General features: G+C 35.8%; 2 protein-coding genes across 2 annotated transcripts in view; one reads left to right on the top strand and one right to left on the bottom strand.

Moving 5' to 3' along the window:
- LOC108744172 overlaps nucleotides 1-18371 on the top strand; it is a 65229-nt gene that overhangs the window by 33163 nt on the left and 13695 nt on the right. Inside the window, exon 2 of the mRNA XM_025976778.1 lies at nucleotides 14437-14707. Within this exon, the coding sequence (XP_025832563.1) occupies nucleotides 14437-14707 (271 nt within the window). The remainder of the gene's footprint in view (nucleotides 1-14436; nucleotides 14708-18371) is intronic.
- Nucleotides 1-18371, bottom strand: part of LOC108744232 (L-lactate dehydrogenase-like) — a 152311-nt gene that overhangs the window by 121057 nt on the left and 12883 nt on the right. The gene's annotated exons all lie outside the window — the stretch shown is intronic.

The raw sequence follows: 18371 nt of genomic DNA, 5'->3' as shown, positions 1-18371 counted from the left end.
TGACACAGGTCTTTAATATTTTCATTTTTCAATTCTGTAAGATAGGTACGAGTAATTATAAAACGGAAAAGGATTTTCTTTTACATTTTTAACAGGAAATAAATTATTTACAAAAATTCGTACTTATCTACAAATAAATTATCTCGTAATATTTTACAATATTACTTTTAGAGTTTGGTTTCATTCATTTTAATCCTCTCATCTCAAAGGTACCAATATAATTTATTCACACTGTGGATTAGTGTTATTCTTTATAGAATCTTCTAGGTAACAAATCGCAAAACACTCACTTTCTATCATAAAAATTTCATGAATCTACTTTCCTCAAAGCATTTCCGTACATTTACGTCAGGCAAATGGATAGCATTTTGAATAATGGATAAAAACCGTTGAGAATTCGCACCACCATAATGTTAGCAAATTGCCAACATTAAAACCGTTTTCTAGACTACACGACGTAAACTTATCAATTAGTAATTTTGATTAGGTATCTGTGTATGTGCCTTCATGCAGGAAAACTAATTGCAATTGCTTAATGAGAAGTGCACACATGCTTGCAGCTTTGAAAAGGGCCGTTTATTGCTATGTAATTGGCTACATATATTTGAAAACATGGTAGAACGTATTATATGGGGATTGCACATTTCCATCTCATAATTTAATGGTTCGGCACCGTCGCAACGATTATTGTGTGTATAAACTCGTCGTATTTGCAATGTGCATGAAATTAATTATATCAATTTTACTGATCCGCAGCCATCGTTATATAAGTAATGGGTATTCATAGGAGCGCCGACGACGACACCACAGGAAAGTGTAAATTGTATATTCATATAGCCATTGGCATGATATTGCGGCAGTCGAGGGCCGCTTATTCGATTCAACTGCAATAATATAAGAAGGCATAACATCTCACTAAGGACAGATGCATGCATAATGTGTATGCATATATGCATGATATTTGCCGTTGCATTTTGTACATGTTTATCACAGGGTGGACGAGTGAGCTACATATGAAGACATGATTTGCTTGATCCCAAGGACGCTTCAAATGTGAGACCGATCGGACTGACAGGGTGGAAAACAGAAAATACTACACCAGATAAACATAATAGTTCTTGAACATTCCGGAAAGTTCTCGATTCTTCCGGATCAGTTAACTCTAGAACATTCTGCTTGAGAGACGTGCAAGATAGTCAAACACGTTTTAGAAATATTAAAAAACCCTCTAGTAGATACAGTCTCACTTGTTCACTTATGGTGGTCGGTGGTTACCCCCAAACACACAAAACTGGACAAACCTTGAACACTACAGGAAATTCCAAAAAGTTGTAAAAACACATTGGTCGAAATATCTATAAAATTCCCCAATACAGTCCCAGAAGCCATACTCACCACCCAGAAATAATGGTTTTCAGGCATTCCAGAATGTTCTGGGTTCTTCTGGTTCCCTCTAGATTCTATGACATTCTACCTGAAATCTAGCTTAGATATTTTTAGTTTAGTTGCCATAGTTTGAAAGCATTAACGTTAGGTCATAATTTGGAGCTTCTCTCCATGTTGCTCGGATGATACGAGACGTAGGGAATATCAGCAGTATAGATAACGTTTTCCCTACAATGTTAAGTAAATAGTCGTGTGAAACTGATTACATGCACCAACAAACGCTTGAATTGTACTCGGTAATGTTCCTTTTTAATTTCCACTTGGTGCATATCCCATTGGACGCTGTTCGCAATGCAGTTTTCTTCGATTGTGCATCTCATCGGGACCAATGGCTTTTGCCTGCTGTCTTGCTGCCTGTCTGTCCGCTATCGGGGTGCATAATGAACCGCAAACCGGCTGATACGAGGATGGTTGTTGTGTGGTAATAGTGCCATTACGGCCATTATTAAACGCTTAACTCGGAATGAGGACGGCGCATGGAACTTGTTCAGCAGTTCATACAAACATGCCTCAATAGCCACCGATGTTAATGGTGACATATACCACTTATCACGCATTCGTATGCATGTACCAAATGGGCAACGGTGAACTCCACAATAAGTTACTACACTTTATCCGTTAGTAGTAGCCGCTAGTGGCTTAATCCGAGTGGAATTCCTATTTTCTTTACAAATTTTTAAACAGTTCCATTAATCAAGAATGCATTTGTAAGCTTTATGTACAGTTTCAAAATCGTTATACATATATTACTTATTTGTTACATTGTACCTACGCAATACAGTGGTCCGGCTCGAAGGACCAAAAATTTGTGCAGTATGTAAGATGCCACATTTTTAAATTGTACATTTAGAAGTAAATACTAATGAATATTTAGACTGTTACTTATGAACAAAAGACAAAAATTGTTGGTGACCAAAGGAAAATGAATTCAAATAAAGCGAACGAAATTCCTAAACTCTATCTTTTTGCAGAGCTTAACCTTCATAAACAAAACGTTTTGAAATCACTCCCTTGCGACAGTCACCACCAACAACCTCCTCTCATTTATAAAACAAAAAAATATGGATGTTTTCCAAGATAACTTTATATATTATACCTAATAATAGCATTTGCGCACCTAATAGCTAATGAGATTCTCGTTCAGTTGAAATAACCTTCGCCTTCAGTAGATACAAGTCGGTTCTGTGGTTCACGTAGAAGCGACCAGAACGGGTGCTAAGATGACATAGAGAGGAATCTAAATGGGTACTTAATTTAAGCAGCGTCTTAACCATTTAACAGATACATTAGCATTCTAGTGACCATCATCTCGATACGAAATCGTACACATAATCCTAATAATTTTATACCTAAGTATTATTTGTCGTTTGCACGACTAGTTATAATTTCTGACTATTTTTTTAAATTACGTCTTCATAAACTGTTACAAACGTGATTATAACTCTATCAGAAATTGTGTTGCGACTACGTAAAATCAGTTTATCCGTTTATACCTATACGTAGGAATAAGTTCCGTGTTTTATAAACAATTAATACGTACGGTAAGATCCTGATGTTGATTTAAACAATTCCAAGATATAATTTATCTACTATTAATTAAGTGTAGATATTGTCATCATTATAAGGTCGTCAGTCCTAATACTGGTTGGACACGCACCTCCACTCTTTCCTATCTTGAGCTAATTTTCGCATTTCCCTAAAACTAAAACAACTCACATCCTTAACTATTTGAGAACAGTAATCTTCTAACTCCCGTTCCTGCTTCTAACTAGACCATCATCTTTTTCGAATTTCTAAATTAATCCTTTGCGAGCAGAAAAGTGACTTCTTTTTATTGAAGGCGACTCGACCCTGCGCTATCATTTGCTTTATATCCTTACTACTCCTTCCGTCCTGCCTTTTCTGACTTCCTACATATCTAAAATCAACCACTTCTTCTAATTTTTCGTCTCCTATCTTTATATTCGCTCTTTCCTTACTTTTTCTTCCCTTGCATATCCGTATTTTTGTTTTACTTTTGTTTATTTTCATATAGCCATCTCTAACTCCTCCTTGTTAGATGCTGATACTACTATATCATCTGCAAATCTAAGCATACTAATCTTTTGCGCTTGTATATCTATCCCTACAATTGTACTGTCTTTAATGATGTTGATCGCGTCTTCGGTGTATACAATAAAAAGTAGCGGTGACAGTGTGCATCCCTGTCTGACTCCTTTCTTAATATTTACTTCTCAATATGCCCATTGCAAACAAAGGTGTATCAAAATGTTTATATTATCTATATGTACCTATAAAGGAAACTGAAGAGATTAACTTTTAAGCTAAAGGATTAATGCTAGCTGAAGAAGCAATGGGAACAAAAAACCGGAAACCTAAACCTCGAGTTTATTTATTCTTTTCGTCAAAAAACGAATTTTTAAAACGACCTACAAAAATTGATTATGCCAGATTAGCTCCGGCACAATGACGTGAAAAATTGAAAAGTGACACGCGTGAAAGGACATAATTATCCGTATCGTTTTCTTCTTCTAAATCATCAGCGACCCAGATCTGCGTGTAAGCCGGTATAATAGAAAATCGATCGGTGATTCGATTGACAAAGGTTATTTCCAAAAATTCGTCTTCGATTCAATGGGTAGCCATCCGTCGCACAAAAAAACAGATCTCACAGTTCTGTTACAATTGCAGCCCAAGTTAATGATTGAGAAACAACATCAAAGCAACCAGCAGAAACAATAGCAATGAACATAACATTGTGGAAACAAACGTTGATAATTAAGGCAGCAAACAAAGATTTAGCAAATAGTTGAATCGACTTAGTCCACAGGATTCGCTCTAATAATTTTTCTCAATCTGAATATTACGAATTTTTAATCTAATAGTGACTTGAAATGCTGTGATCGTTAAATCGATTGATTATGACCCGTTGGAGTTACATTTAATATCGGCTGCAGTTGGTCTATGACGTCTTTCGCTGGCAAACAAACGCTTAACAGATCGTAACAAATTAACCACCGTGCTGATGTAGTGTCAAAATTGTTACGGAAACTGCTTGGAAGAAGTGGACGGCGGCTTTTCTTTACAGTTGACCATTCAACCGTGCAAAGTTCACATTCTGTTCGACGATGAAATTTATACTTCTACGTTTCTCACCAATACACATTATACCTCTATACGTAAGGACCTTACAACATTAAATTTATTTATAAAACGTATGTTGGTTTTGCGTCGACGATATGGCTATGTAGCATGTTTGATTAATAAACTTTTAATGTTGTTATTAGTAGAAATTATTTGACGTTTACTGTATAATTATCGTAAATCGTCGACGATCACATAAAACTAAAAACAGAATTTTTTTTGGATAAAAAGTACTGTATATCCTTTTATGTACCCCTGACAATGTGTGTACAAAATTTCATGATGATCGGTGGAGTAGTTACGGCGTGAAATAGTAATAAACAAATAACTAGGCAAACAAACAAACTCACATTTGAATTTATAACATTAGTTACGAAAACTGATCAAAGCAAACTACAAAAAATTTCTTGAATCCATTACATACTAAAATTTCTACTTTTGAAGTCATAATTTAAATAGTTCAAATATATTAAAATGTTAAAGCTTGTTTATCATTACTACGATATACGTACACCTTCAGATAAAATAAAAATTGTTCATAAAAATAGTCATCATCATAAGGTCGTCAGTCCTAAGACTGGTTGGACACGCACCTCCACTTGTTCCTATCCTGAGCTAATCTTCGCATTTCCCTAAAATTAGAACATTCCACATCCTTAACTATTTGTGAACATTAATCTAATCTAGGTCTACATCTACTCTTCTTAACTTCCATTTCTGCCTCTAATATGTCTTTGACTAGACCTTCATGTCTGAGAAGGTGTCCTACCAACATATTTCGCCTATTTCTTATTAACTTCCAGAAGGTGTTCTATTCTTCTATTCTTTCTAATACCTCTTCATTTCTAATCTTATTTATCCACGGTATCCTCATCATTCCCCTGTGACACCACATTTTGAACCCTTTTAACATTTTATTTTCCGCCACGCCCACCGTCCTTGTTTCGCACTCGTACAGCGCTCCAAACATACACCTTTAACAATCTTTTTCAAATTTTTAAATTAATCGTTCGCGACCGTAAAAGTGGCTTCTTTTTGTTGAAGGCCACTCGGCCCTGCGTTATCCTATGCTTTATATCCCTATTACTCCTTCCGTCCTAACTTATCTGATTTCCTAGGTACCTAAAATCAGCCACTTCTTCTAATCTTTCCTTCCCTTGCGTAGCAGTATTTTTGTTAGACAGTATGTCTTGTAATATTACCAATTATCAAGAACATATACATAAATCATACTAATGTATTGATTATCTTCAATTTTTACCGTATTTTCCCTGATTATAAAGAATATAATAGACTATTATAAGAAATACTACCATTAGTATTCATTAATTTTCGTCAAACCTTATTCTGTACTCAAATATATTTCTTATGACTAGAACTTTCTAATTTTCTTTATTAACGAAAAGTGTATTTTAGTTATCAGCAACTAAAGCCTTTCGGCCCATATTTCATCCAAACTAAAAGGCATTATAATCAGGTCCTTTTTGGCGTCGCCATACCTATAACCGTGACTATTTAGATGGATATTTGGGCATTAAGATTGTAGCCCGAGAAAAAAATATGTTCATTAACGACAGCTCGTCCAGTCGATATTTTAGTGTAAGAACATCGATGATAATAACGAACGACGTTTTAAAATTCCAGTTTATCGACAAGCGTTTTAAACAGTAACGGGAAAAACTAAATATAACGTTATCGACGATAAAAAAAAATGTGTTTTTTCAAACCTTTTAACAGTCTTGACACCTGTTATTGATCAGGATCGTTTTTCTAATAGTAGCTAATGGTTTAATGTCTTCATGCATACTGACTTCTCCTTCATCGTCAGAAACGGCGACGATTTCTATGCCTATGCTGAGAGGCAATTTGTTTTAATTTATTATACACTTCTGCAAAAGCAGAAAAAGAGAAACTGATCAGGAGCCAGCGAATAAATAACAGATTAAAACAACGTTATTACACCAATTAATTTAGCGGTAAAACTTCATTCCAAAAATGATTGCCAAAAAAGTAGAACAAGAAGTTGTTCGTCCACACGTCCGGAGGTATTTTGTAGATAGATAAATAATTTCTTAATAGTATAGTCTTAAAATTTGATATGTTTGTGGTATCTATAGTATAATTGCATGGAAATATCTAAGTTATAAAAATTAAGTCCGAAATTAAATAATTTCAATATGGTAAGACGTTATCGTTAATTAACTGTTATTTATTTATTAACCTTTAATAATAATTGATAGAAATTAATTTTCATTTTAAAAATAAAAATTGCGAAAAATTTGCGAAAAATTTTGTATTTTTATCGTTTGGCTATTGTTTCATATAAGGTTTTTATGTTTCTTTTTGCATATTTCACTCTGTCTTATTTTCAACACAAAATTTCTTTAAATGTTATTCCCAATATTCAAGTTTAGTTTAACATCAGATCGTAACAAATTATTTCATCTCCACCTAATAAAAGGCTAAAAGAAACACCTGTTTAGATATTACCATCAGCCATTAGGCATTAGGTGTTTGAATACCTACCTAGCAACAACAACAACAACAACAGCAACAAAAAAAAAAGAAATATAAAAAGAAGCAGAGCTTCAACTGGACCGTACATGTGATTGTTCATTAACGATAATGTTCCTCAACTGATTGACGTTATTATATTTCTCGTTACCGTTATATATATATATACGAAGCTGGAGCGTTATGTGAAACAAACGGCTTAAAATACCTACTTCTATTGACCGAATCATCTTCAAAGGCTCTCAGATAAACTACAGAAAGATGCTGATGCGCACTATAATAACAATATCCGTATAACGATGTGTACAAGAGGCGTGGAGCAACTGCACCTAATACGATAAAAGATTAATCCCACAAAATAGTAACTTTTCAGAAACTGTGCCTCGATTTGCTTTGTACAATAATCTCAGCATAAATTTCAGGTCTAGGTATATTATTAAACTAATTTTGTGTAATACTCTAAAGCGTCGCATTCCGGGAATAATAAACTGTGAAGATTTTTTTTTGATAATTTAAAACCATCGAGAACAAACAGCAAAAACGTACTTAAATTACGGTATTATTAAAACGTGAAATAGATGTTTAAAATTAGATTTGTTTCCACTAAAGGCTCTGCTAACTTATAACGCGGCATCTTTCGATGATAATCACGTTAATAAATCTCGTTTCCGATGTCAATCACGATCTTGGTGTGCCTCAGAATAAATAACTTAATAATTCGTGAACTTCATGTCGAGATACAAATAATACACGGTTGTCAGAAAGATCATCTTTAATATTTGCCGATTCAAATGGACAAAATGACGATTGCAAAATAAAAAACAATATATTCAATATACCTATCATGTATGAACTACTATAAATATTATTATTTAAACGTCTACGAAATGCGAATACAGAAAAAAAATATATAACGCATTTTGAATGGAACAATTGTTTATTTTCATTATAAAGCAATTAGCAAACTGTAATGGCCGACATATCAATAATACGGCAACAATTAGAAAAGCATAATGGCCGACCACAACAACAATGCGGCAACAATTAAAAATTGTAATGGCCGACAACAGCAACAATGCCGTAACCATGGAAACATAAAAATGGCCGACCATTAGTAATAAGCATTACAAGTAAACAAAGATGCGTTTAGCTTAATTATAACGTATTTAACGATTCAAATGGACAAAATCACGATTGAAAAATTAAAGAAAATATCTTCTATATAGCTTTCATTATATAAACTAATATATGAACTGTGTAAGTTCATATTCATTTTTCCCTGTTTTATTTAAGAAGGATCTAATCTAATAAACTGTTTTCAGGTAAGATAGGTGTTTATTTATTAACAATATTCATTATATTAATAAATAAACTCCTATATTACCTAAATCAGATCCTTCTTGTTAACTATTTCAATGTCAAGAATAAACGAATACGTATATACTTCTCCGAAAGAAAATAAAGCATATTCGTTCATTTATTTGATTGGAACATTTCTTATAGTTGCATTTTTATTGTGTTTTATCGGAGCATTTTGAAATCAATTTTTATTGAAAAGCAATTAGATAACTGTAATGGCCGATAGATCAACAATACGGCAACAATTAGAAAAGCATAATGGCCGACCACAACAACAATGCGGCAACCATTAAAAATTGTAATGGCCGACAACAGCAACAATGCCGTAACCATGGAAACACAAAAATGGCCGACCATTAGCAATAAATGCCTATAGTATAGGTAAACAAAGATGTTTATAGCTTAAATATATTAACATCTTTTACTAGGGAATTCATTAACTAAATACGTATCTATATTATTAAACAACTTTTGTGTATTTAAAGCTCTATTTTTGCTTTTTTTTATTCGGAATAAGGGAAGTTAGTTCCTCTTTGCGTATGTCTCTTAAATTATACTTAACGAACGAGAATACAAATAAACAGAAAATGAATTGCAAAATGCTTAATCCTCTATGGCATGTAAAATTGGTTTCAATCTATAATCTTAATCGTGAACGTGATTATTTATAAGAAGGTCGTAATTAATCAGTCACGATGCTTAAACTCGACAAAATGTATTCGAACCAAAGACCTACAGTTACGGGAACCGAACTCAAAAAAATTATGCAGATGATTTGATCAGCTTGTGTCCCTACTCAAACGGAAAGAATCAGCGAAGCGTTGAACGACGAACTTAAGAATCATACTTATTGGTTTTTGCCAAATGCTTCTGGTAATGCTCAACCAGCGCAGTTAAAAGTGATATTTATTAATAACATAATTAATAAAATTTAAAAATTAGAATGATGTAAAAGCCTTTAATTTTATTATCTCTCATCAAAACGCTAATTCTTTTCTATATTATGATAATGCTTCACCAACTAAAAGAATCAGAATTAAATTGTGAAAATTTCCTTCGAATTTCTTGTGGCTTTCAAGTCCGCCTTTCTTCGAATGTAACATTTTCATTTAAAGACTAATCTTCACTCCCACAAGGCATAGTCATTTAGACCGCTCTAAGAACGTCAGGTGTCAGCAATTAAACACCTTTCCTTTGAAACTCGCTCTGCCGCTCCATCAAACTAATAACTTTGACACGAGATCTCTTCAAACTCAATTCACGATTTTCTTCTTGCGCAACCAAAAGTGGATGTGAAACAAAGAGCATCATGACCTTCTTAGAAATCCATATCGTCGACCATTTTCTCATAAACAAGCTTGACACCGTAGCAGTTTAAAGCGAAGTTTAACGAATTAATTTATTTTAAAAATTTCGGGTTAATTAAGGACATCTTGAGTGCGATAATTTTCCTTTGCTCATAATTTTGTTGGATGCTTTTGAAAGGGAAAACGCCAGTGCAAAGTGCAGCAGACCAGAGTAGGTAATCATTGCAGTAGAACCGTTCAGTTCATTATGTTATCTCGCTTTTATCTAAATCCAAAATAATTAAGAAGTTGGAGAATCGATTAAGCAATTATGCAGTTCACTCACAAGAATGGAAACATCCTTTCGTATTTATTCCTCGAGATTTCTACGGTAATTAAGTCGTTCTTACTTAATGGCAATGCAAAAAAGGACTGCTATCTGATTTATGCATTGTTTCAAATTACAGAGCAGTTTACCTACCGTAATTGTAATTAATTGATTAATTGAGGTTCGATTCAAAATAAAATGAAAAGAGAAACGTTCTTACGCTCAGGATTTATTAACAGAAATGGTAACAGTATAGTTTTAATAGAAAAATACTCATGTACAAAAATTGCCTAAAGTAATTTAGCAAACATGAAATAATTAAAATAATCCAATTTTTACTGTACTCATCCCTAATGTACGTGTTGCTTTTTAATAAAATGAAGACATATTCATAAAAATGGCACTTCTAAAACAATTGAAGAACTGTAAAAACTGTGAAATAAAAATGGCCGACCATTAACAATATAGTAATGATAAGCATTGACTAAATTATCTCGTTCGTAATCTAATTATAATGAATTTTCTTTACTAAGAAACTTTGTTCAGACCAGGGTACATTTACCTGCCGTTTCCTTGAAACATTAAGTTGGAAATTCAAATATTCAATTTTGTTGGTTTTTACAAATATTATATGTAAGTGGTTTAGGTATAATTTTAGGGTATCCAACTTTGCAGGTAACAATATCTTTAAAATACTTTATCTTCAAGAACTTAAATAATATTGGAAACCAGTTGGTTAGCACTTTCACCCCTTCCTCTATCAGGGTGGAGATTATGTTATAAATAGGCTGACACACTCATAATAACAAGACATCAACAAACAACAATTAGTAGCATCAGTGTATCAAGTTCAGGGTCTTCAATATATGTACATACATTTGTAGTAATAACTGTATATTTGTAAATAAATTTACTAAGTGCAGTTATTCGTGTTATTCATCAGTGAGGTAAATTATTTGCACTTACAATCCTTCCAAAAAATTCGTGTGCTCCCTCATAGGAGAAAGAAGTGGCGCGGCAGCGCAAAATAAATAAAACAAACTTATTACTGTATTCTTGTGTTTTTAAAAACACTCTGTATGAATAAAGGACCTGAAATCCGTCGGCGACTCTTTCCATTTCGTTAGCAAAGTTCCTTGTAAAGGCTCATTAATAATTTCGGTTAATTTGTTGGCCGATGATTTCCGAGATAATCCTCATCAGGAGAACCACACGGTCGTTTTTTCGTAGCCTATTCCGCGCAAAAGATGGCTACATTAGCATTATACATGTATATTTATATATATATACATACAAAAAAGGCAAACGAGACCATAACGACAGCGTCGGCATTTACAATGCGTTATCGTCGTATACTCATCTGCAACCGAAATAAATAAAGACGTTGCTGAATTATACGATTAAGCAATTACACCGTTCGTCCGTGCAAAAAATGAGAAGAAAAAAAAAAGAGCGGGGACCGACGTTGACATGCGCCCCCGTTCCTTCCCCGCCGTCGATTTCCAGCAACCAGAACCGGAATACGAGGTAATTAAACGATGGATCCCTTAATTGACAACCAAGAGAGTCCGTTGTCACTAAGTCGTCAGATGGAAATGTGTCATCTACTTTATGAAGTACTTGCCGTTTTTATGATCGCGATACTGCCACCGAAACCCAATTTACTGACCAAAAACTCGAGTTTTATCTACAGTTGCATAATATCCGAAATAAAACTAAACGCTTTAACTAAAGAGGATCGTATTTTATCCATATTAGTGCCAACGATATCGTTAGTTTTGAAACAGGATTTTTCAACGTCATCGTTTACCATATTGAATAGCTATATCTCTCGACACGAAAGAACCGAAGATTCGGGCTGGATTTTTTCAGAATTCAATTCAAAAATAACTTCTTTGTGGTATACTTTATCTGATTCTAAAAGATCCTCAAAGACATCTCGACTTCTCCTAACCCGTTGACTGAAATTCAGATGAATTTGTAATTTAGAGTTACAAACACCATTAAAGCTCTTAAAACTCTCGCTCCTCCCTTGCACCTATCAACAATTCTCATCAGTTTCGCTTAATCCTTTTATTTGGTCTTGGGATCGGGAGATAAAGAGCATGTCAAGGAGAAGACACGTCCTCCTAGGTGGAAATAATTGCGAGGTAGCTGCGGGAATCGATGGCAGTTTAGAAGAAGCTCAAAGTGCGAACGCCGTAAATAAAAGTGTCCAAGAAGCCTGACGGCTACCACAATATCGTTTGGAAAAACTACAATAACAACAACACCCAGCACGCCCTACGTCGCGCGGCGCCTTCGGTCCCAGTTTCGAGATAACGCCGCGGACGTCGGGGTTTCAATTTGTACAAGTCGTGGTCGTCCAGACTTATTTATTATTGAAGGATGAAAGAATGAGATAAGGACGCCCTTGCTTGCTCGCCGCAATTCCCATCGACGACGGGTCTCTGTATCGAGTGAAATTTAATTATCCGGAACGAGAGGCGTCCGGTGTCCATATTAGATGACCACAGAAGATGGTTCGAAAACGGTAATTATCGTTAATAGTAGGCGGACGTGATTGCTAGATACTTGCATTGTTTTCATTTTTCTCATATGCTTCAAACACCGATACACACTTACTTACCATATAAAACTCTATAGTGCAACGATGAAGAACTAGATAATATCGTACTGGAATGTTACCGGTCGTAATATTTTTCCACCGTCGATTCGAGGAAACAATTACGGATTTCTTGAATGTCAACTGTAGGCTTTTAGAAATTAGCTCATAGAAAATCGTTACTACGCGTAATCCTTATTAGATGATCTATTTGTATACATATATACATAAACTTCTGCTTTTCCAACTGACCAAGAATACTACTCATTTTATTCATAGGTACAGAAATGTAAAGCAAACTATTATAGGGAATAATCCCGAATCATTTTGATAAAACTCGCAAATCACTTGATGAATCATGATGCAACCTTCGCTGTCGTATTTCAGTATTATCAGAGTAATTAGATACTTATATCAACTTTTGTTAAGTTTTGTCTATGATTCAAGAACTATTTTACAAATTTCGATAGTAAAATTGGAAAAATAAGATCAGAACTAGAATGGAACTGAGGGTTGGTGGCAGAACTAACTTTGGTCTCAAAGCCTGAGTACTTTGGAACAGCATTAGACAGGGCTCTGACATAAAACCCACACCACTGGAGAGAGTTCACTTTTTAGCTGACATCGCCAGGGGGTTTGCAGAGAATCTGCAACTCTTAAAGAGGGACTCAAATCAGGCAAAACAACGAACCAACCGGTCTATAATCAAAAACCGATCCATCAAACACTGAAGTCAAGGAAGAGCTTCCTGAGATTGACTGAAGATTTAACCAGAACGAATAAGTGGACATGTGGAAGCTGCGAGTCAACACTGGATGGAGTCGGCAGAGGAAGTAGTACCAGACGGGGAAAACCTGGAAGACACCAAACAGAGGAGCGCTGCAACATCGAGAGGTACCCTCAATAAACAGGGTCACCCTGACCCTCTGAATTCTAACCTCTGCGACTGCAGTATCTGTACACCTCTCCACTGGGCCCCACCCAATAGTCCTTGGAAGTTCTGATGATCGCAAAGCCAAATGATTGACATTCCCCATTTCTGGACAAGGAGTGTACAAATAAATAAGAATAAGATAAATGCCCATGTAAATAAATTTCAGCTATCAATTTTATTAATTTTCCAAGAGACTTCCCGAACATATTAGTACATGAATCCACTCGAAATAACTTTTTAGACTTAGAGCGATTGTAGTGATATGTGCAGGTACATTGGCAGCAGTTAGGATCCTTGGTGAATATCGGCATATCGGAGGCACAACAGAGCAGTTTTCTGCAAAAATATGTCTCGCTTATCGGCAAATGTGTTTTATGGCTTTCCTTGTGGCAATTCTTTGAATTGTTCGTCGTGCCACAGATGTATACACGTATGTTAGTGTGCGTATAGCTTGTCCACGACACGGATGGCAAAGAAGAAACCTAAAGATACCGCCACCGGACGCTGACAATCCATTATTCATTGTCGTCTTCTAAATGGAACACGGTGTCATTCGCAAACAAGTGATGACTTTCGCTCCACATAAAACTTGATACTGATGAGATAAAACAAATGCGAATTTATAATTAAATACAATAAGAATAAGAACGCTCAAAGTACGTAAGTTATTCAGTTGACAAATTGTTTGCGGAATCCATAAGGCTTCCAAAGTGCGTTTGTGTACAAATACCTCTCATATTATCATATTATTGATTAATTTTGATCGATGCAGTAGCAGAAAAGGGTGAAATCATACATAAATTATTTTCTTTATTTTCAGACGTCCGTGGTGAGCGCCAGCACCAACAATCTGAGCAAGGATGGCGGCAGTGCTAGCGACCCTTGGTGGCTGGACGACGAAGACTCTCCCATACCCTTCGACGCGAGCGAAGGTGGTCTGTGGTCAGGCAATTTTTTACCGCCTCCTCCACGACCAGTATTCCTGGACGAAGCTGCCACCCCCGACGGTCTAACAACTTGTGATCTTTGTTCTTGGGCTTGGAAAAACGGCGGCAGCAGTGGCGGGTCTTTTTCCGTTGATACTGTGATAGGTAAGTCAATCAAATTTTCTGGTAGATAGTTGCTATTGCGCCCAATTCAATTAAAAATTGTGGGGTAGGTTCGTTATAATAGTAGGAACATATATGTTCGCTGTCAGAAATTTATCGGAAGTACCAGACGCGGATCGCGATTTCGATCTTGTTAAATCTCATCTTCATCATCATCATCATATTTTGAAATGCCCACCCACCCGAGATAAAAATGTTCAGTCTCTCAGAGTATCTGAAAGCGAGACTCGATTTTTCGTCTCTCATCGAGTCTCTCTGGTGTCGCTGAGAGAGACTCGAGTCGCTCATAGAGAGATCCTCATTTCGTATCCACTCTCTAAACGAGAGACTCGAATCTCTGAACGAGAGACTCGAATCTTTCAATAAGTGGTGTCTCGATAGACATGGTTAAACTTTTCTAAGTTCAACATATTTCAGAGATCCCAGTCTTTCTACGAGAGACTCGAGTCTTTCAGTTTTTCAGTTTATTCATTCAGTCTCTCTGTGAGAGACTCGAATCCCTGAATTAACAATTTCATCGTTCGAGTCTCTCATAAAGAGACTGTAAGAGATCCATAAAAACACCTAGGCAATAACTGAGAGACTGTGAAAGACTCTGAGAGACGCTCTCAGAGACGCTGAAAGACTCTGAGAGACTGGAGAGAGACTGAAAATTTTTGTCTAGGGTAATAGCGAAACACTGCCTTTCTTTGGACATTGTAATAATTCCGATTTACTAAATAATATTATAAGTATTAAAATTGTTCTCGTTAATTGGATAAATACGATCGATATGCACGAAAAAATTTACTTTGCAGAAATACTTTTGTTTAAACCGTGTGTGGTCTACATGTAGAGAGATGCCACAGACAAAGAAGCAGATGATGAAAGAATGAAACAGAGCGAAGATAAAAGAGAAAACCACTCGGACAACGATAGCAACAGTTGTGTTCTTCATGACAGTGAACATAAACTGGGCCTGGTGTTTGGAAAACGCCTAACATTGTAGCAGATCACACATTGAAAAATCTGTTATCTAATTTTTTTTTAATCCAAAATAAGTAGTTATTTCAGTACATTTTTTGTACTATAGGGTTGTTCGGAAAGTCATTTCGTTTTTTCCCGACAGAGGATTTAATTGTATTCTTTTGGACCCAACTTCACATTTAAGCCGTATAATTTTTATATGCTTTGAGAGCTCATATAGCAAGGCTTGTGTGTGAAAAATTCCAATTAATTCTACGCAGTAGTTTTTGGTTGGTGCCCTTTTAAATATGGAGAGCGATAAGCAGCATTTTCGACATATCTTACTGTTTTACTACAGAAAGGGTAAAAATGCTGTTCAAGCCAGAAAGAAATTGACTGATGTGTATGGAGAAGGTGTGTTGACAGTACGCCAGTGCCAGAACTGGTTCGCTAAATTTCGATCCGGCAATTTTGATGTCGAAGATGCACCACGTTCGGGAAGGCCGGTTGAAGCTGATAAAGACGCGATAAAGGCATTAGTTGATGTGAACCGGCGAATAACAACACGTGAGATCGGATTGAGGTTAAATTTATCAAATTCAACAGTTTATGACCACTTGAAAGGCCTGGGATTATCCTCGAAGCTCGATGTATGGGTTCCCCATGTTCTCACAGAGAGAAATCTGTGTCGCCGCATTGACGTCTGCGATTCGCTTCTCAAACGTCACGAAAATGATCCGTTTTTGAAGCGCATCATCACTGGGGACGAAAAATGGGTTGTATACAACAACGTCAAACGCAAGAGGTCATGGAGCAAAAAAGATGAACCGGCTCAAACCATTTCCAAAGCCGATATTCACCAAAAAAAGGTGATGCTGTCTGTTTGGTGGGATTTTAAAGGAATCGTTTTTTTTGAGCTTTTACCGGATAACACAACGATTAATTCGGAAGTCTACTGTCATCAGCTGGACAAACTGAATGATGCACTTCAACAGAAAAGGTCAGAACTAATCAACAGGAAAGGTGTAGTGTTTCACCAAGACAACGCGAGACCTCACACAAGTTTGGTCACTCGCCAAAAGCTTTTACAGCTTGAATGGGATACAATGCTACACCCACCATATTCTCCAGACCTGGCACCATCGGATTATTATTTGTTCCGGTCACTCCAAAATTTTTTAGACGGTAAAACCTTCACCTCAAATGAGGAGGTCAAAAACCTCCTCGATCAGTTTTTTGCCAGCAAAGACCAAAAATTTTATGAGCGTGGAATTATGCTACTACCAGAAAGATGGCAAAAGGTGTTGGACCAGAACGGTCAAAATATAATTTAATAAAGTATTTGTTTATTATACGAAAACTGTCTTTCATTTCCCCAAAAAAAAACGAAACGACTTTCCGAACAACCCTATATTTGTAATGATGGTTTGAATTTTCCGAAAAAGAATCGTCTTAAACAAAAGCATATTCATTTTATTCATTAAAAAATGAGATGAAGAGATCATCTTTATTACATAATATAGAATAAATTACCGTAAAAATGGATTCACTATATAATCCCTACTTACAGAATTGTCTTCCGATTTATGGCATAGAAATTGAGAATACCGAACAAGACAAAAAGCTCGCAGACAAAGTATGACTAATGTGAAGTATTGACCGTAGGGCCGTGTTAATTAGTCTCTGTCTGTTCTTCGGTGCCCCTTTTTTAAATTCGTGATAATAACACACGAAGCTCCTGACCAGGCGACTGGTAGGCAGAACATAAGTTAGTAAACGTGTGGTTCACTCTGATTACCAAGGTCAGTCGGAGCCACGTTACCCAAAAAGCTTTTCGCTTCGAAATTAAATCTTCGGGAATAACTTAATTTATCCGCGTCCATCCCGGGAGGCCCCACGCACCGCCGTGCAGTGATGCGAGAATCGCGAATTTCTCGGCGGCATACTACGTTATCCCCTAGCGTCATCGAGGAAATCGAAGATGGTATATCACTAATTAGCTGTTTCTCACTAAACCTTGCGCTGAATTAGTGTTTCATTTTTAAACACGAACAAGACCGTGCAGACCATCAAACCCCATTGCACTCTTTACAAGAACAAATCGGTTCAATAAATCAATACGTAGCCCATGGTGTTGATAGCTTTAATTACTTAAAGATAAATAATATGTTTTAATACTCTAAAAGTATTTATTTACAGAAAAATAATCTTGAAAATGATCGTTCTTTCGTAAGTTTGTTTGGGTCACTTTGGTATAGAAGGTTTTGAGGAGGACTTAGAAAACGAATGATTAAAACTAGACAACAACAACATATATTTACAACTTAACAACAACTGGCGTAGCGAAAGGAGAAGAGAAGAGACTTGTTCTGCTGAAGGCGTAAGACGAACTGTCTGGTATTTTATGACAAATGAAAAACTGCTCTACAAGGAAGGAATAGAGAGGGTAGTAGATACGAGTAGGGAAGCATTAAAATATGGAAACTTTAAGATTAGAAATACCAAGAAATTGATGGCCGGTCAACCACCGAAGAAACCGATTGTAAAAATGTAATTAGGAAGGAATGAAAGGTACAGACGTCATGCGGTTAGTACACAAAAGATGAAATGTTACAGGGATTATAGGAAAGTACAGTAATAGAGTTATTTAAATAGATAAGCAAGATACAATAGATTATTTACAAAAGGAAGGAATTTTTAT

The sequence above is a fragment of the Agrilus planipennis genome, unplaced genomic scaffold, assembly GCF_000699045.2.
Source record: "Agrilus planipennis isolate EAB-ADULT unplaced genomic scaffold, Apla_2.0 scaffold13, whole genome shotgun sequence".
NCBI classification, from domain to species: domain Eukaryota; kingdom Metazoa; phylum Arthropoda; class Insecta; order Coleoptera; family Buprestidae; genus Agrilus; species Agrilus planipennis.
This window is presented reverse-complemented; position numbering and strand designations above follow the sequence as displayed.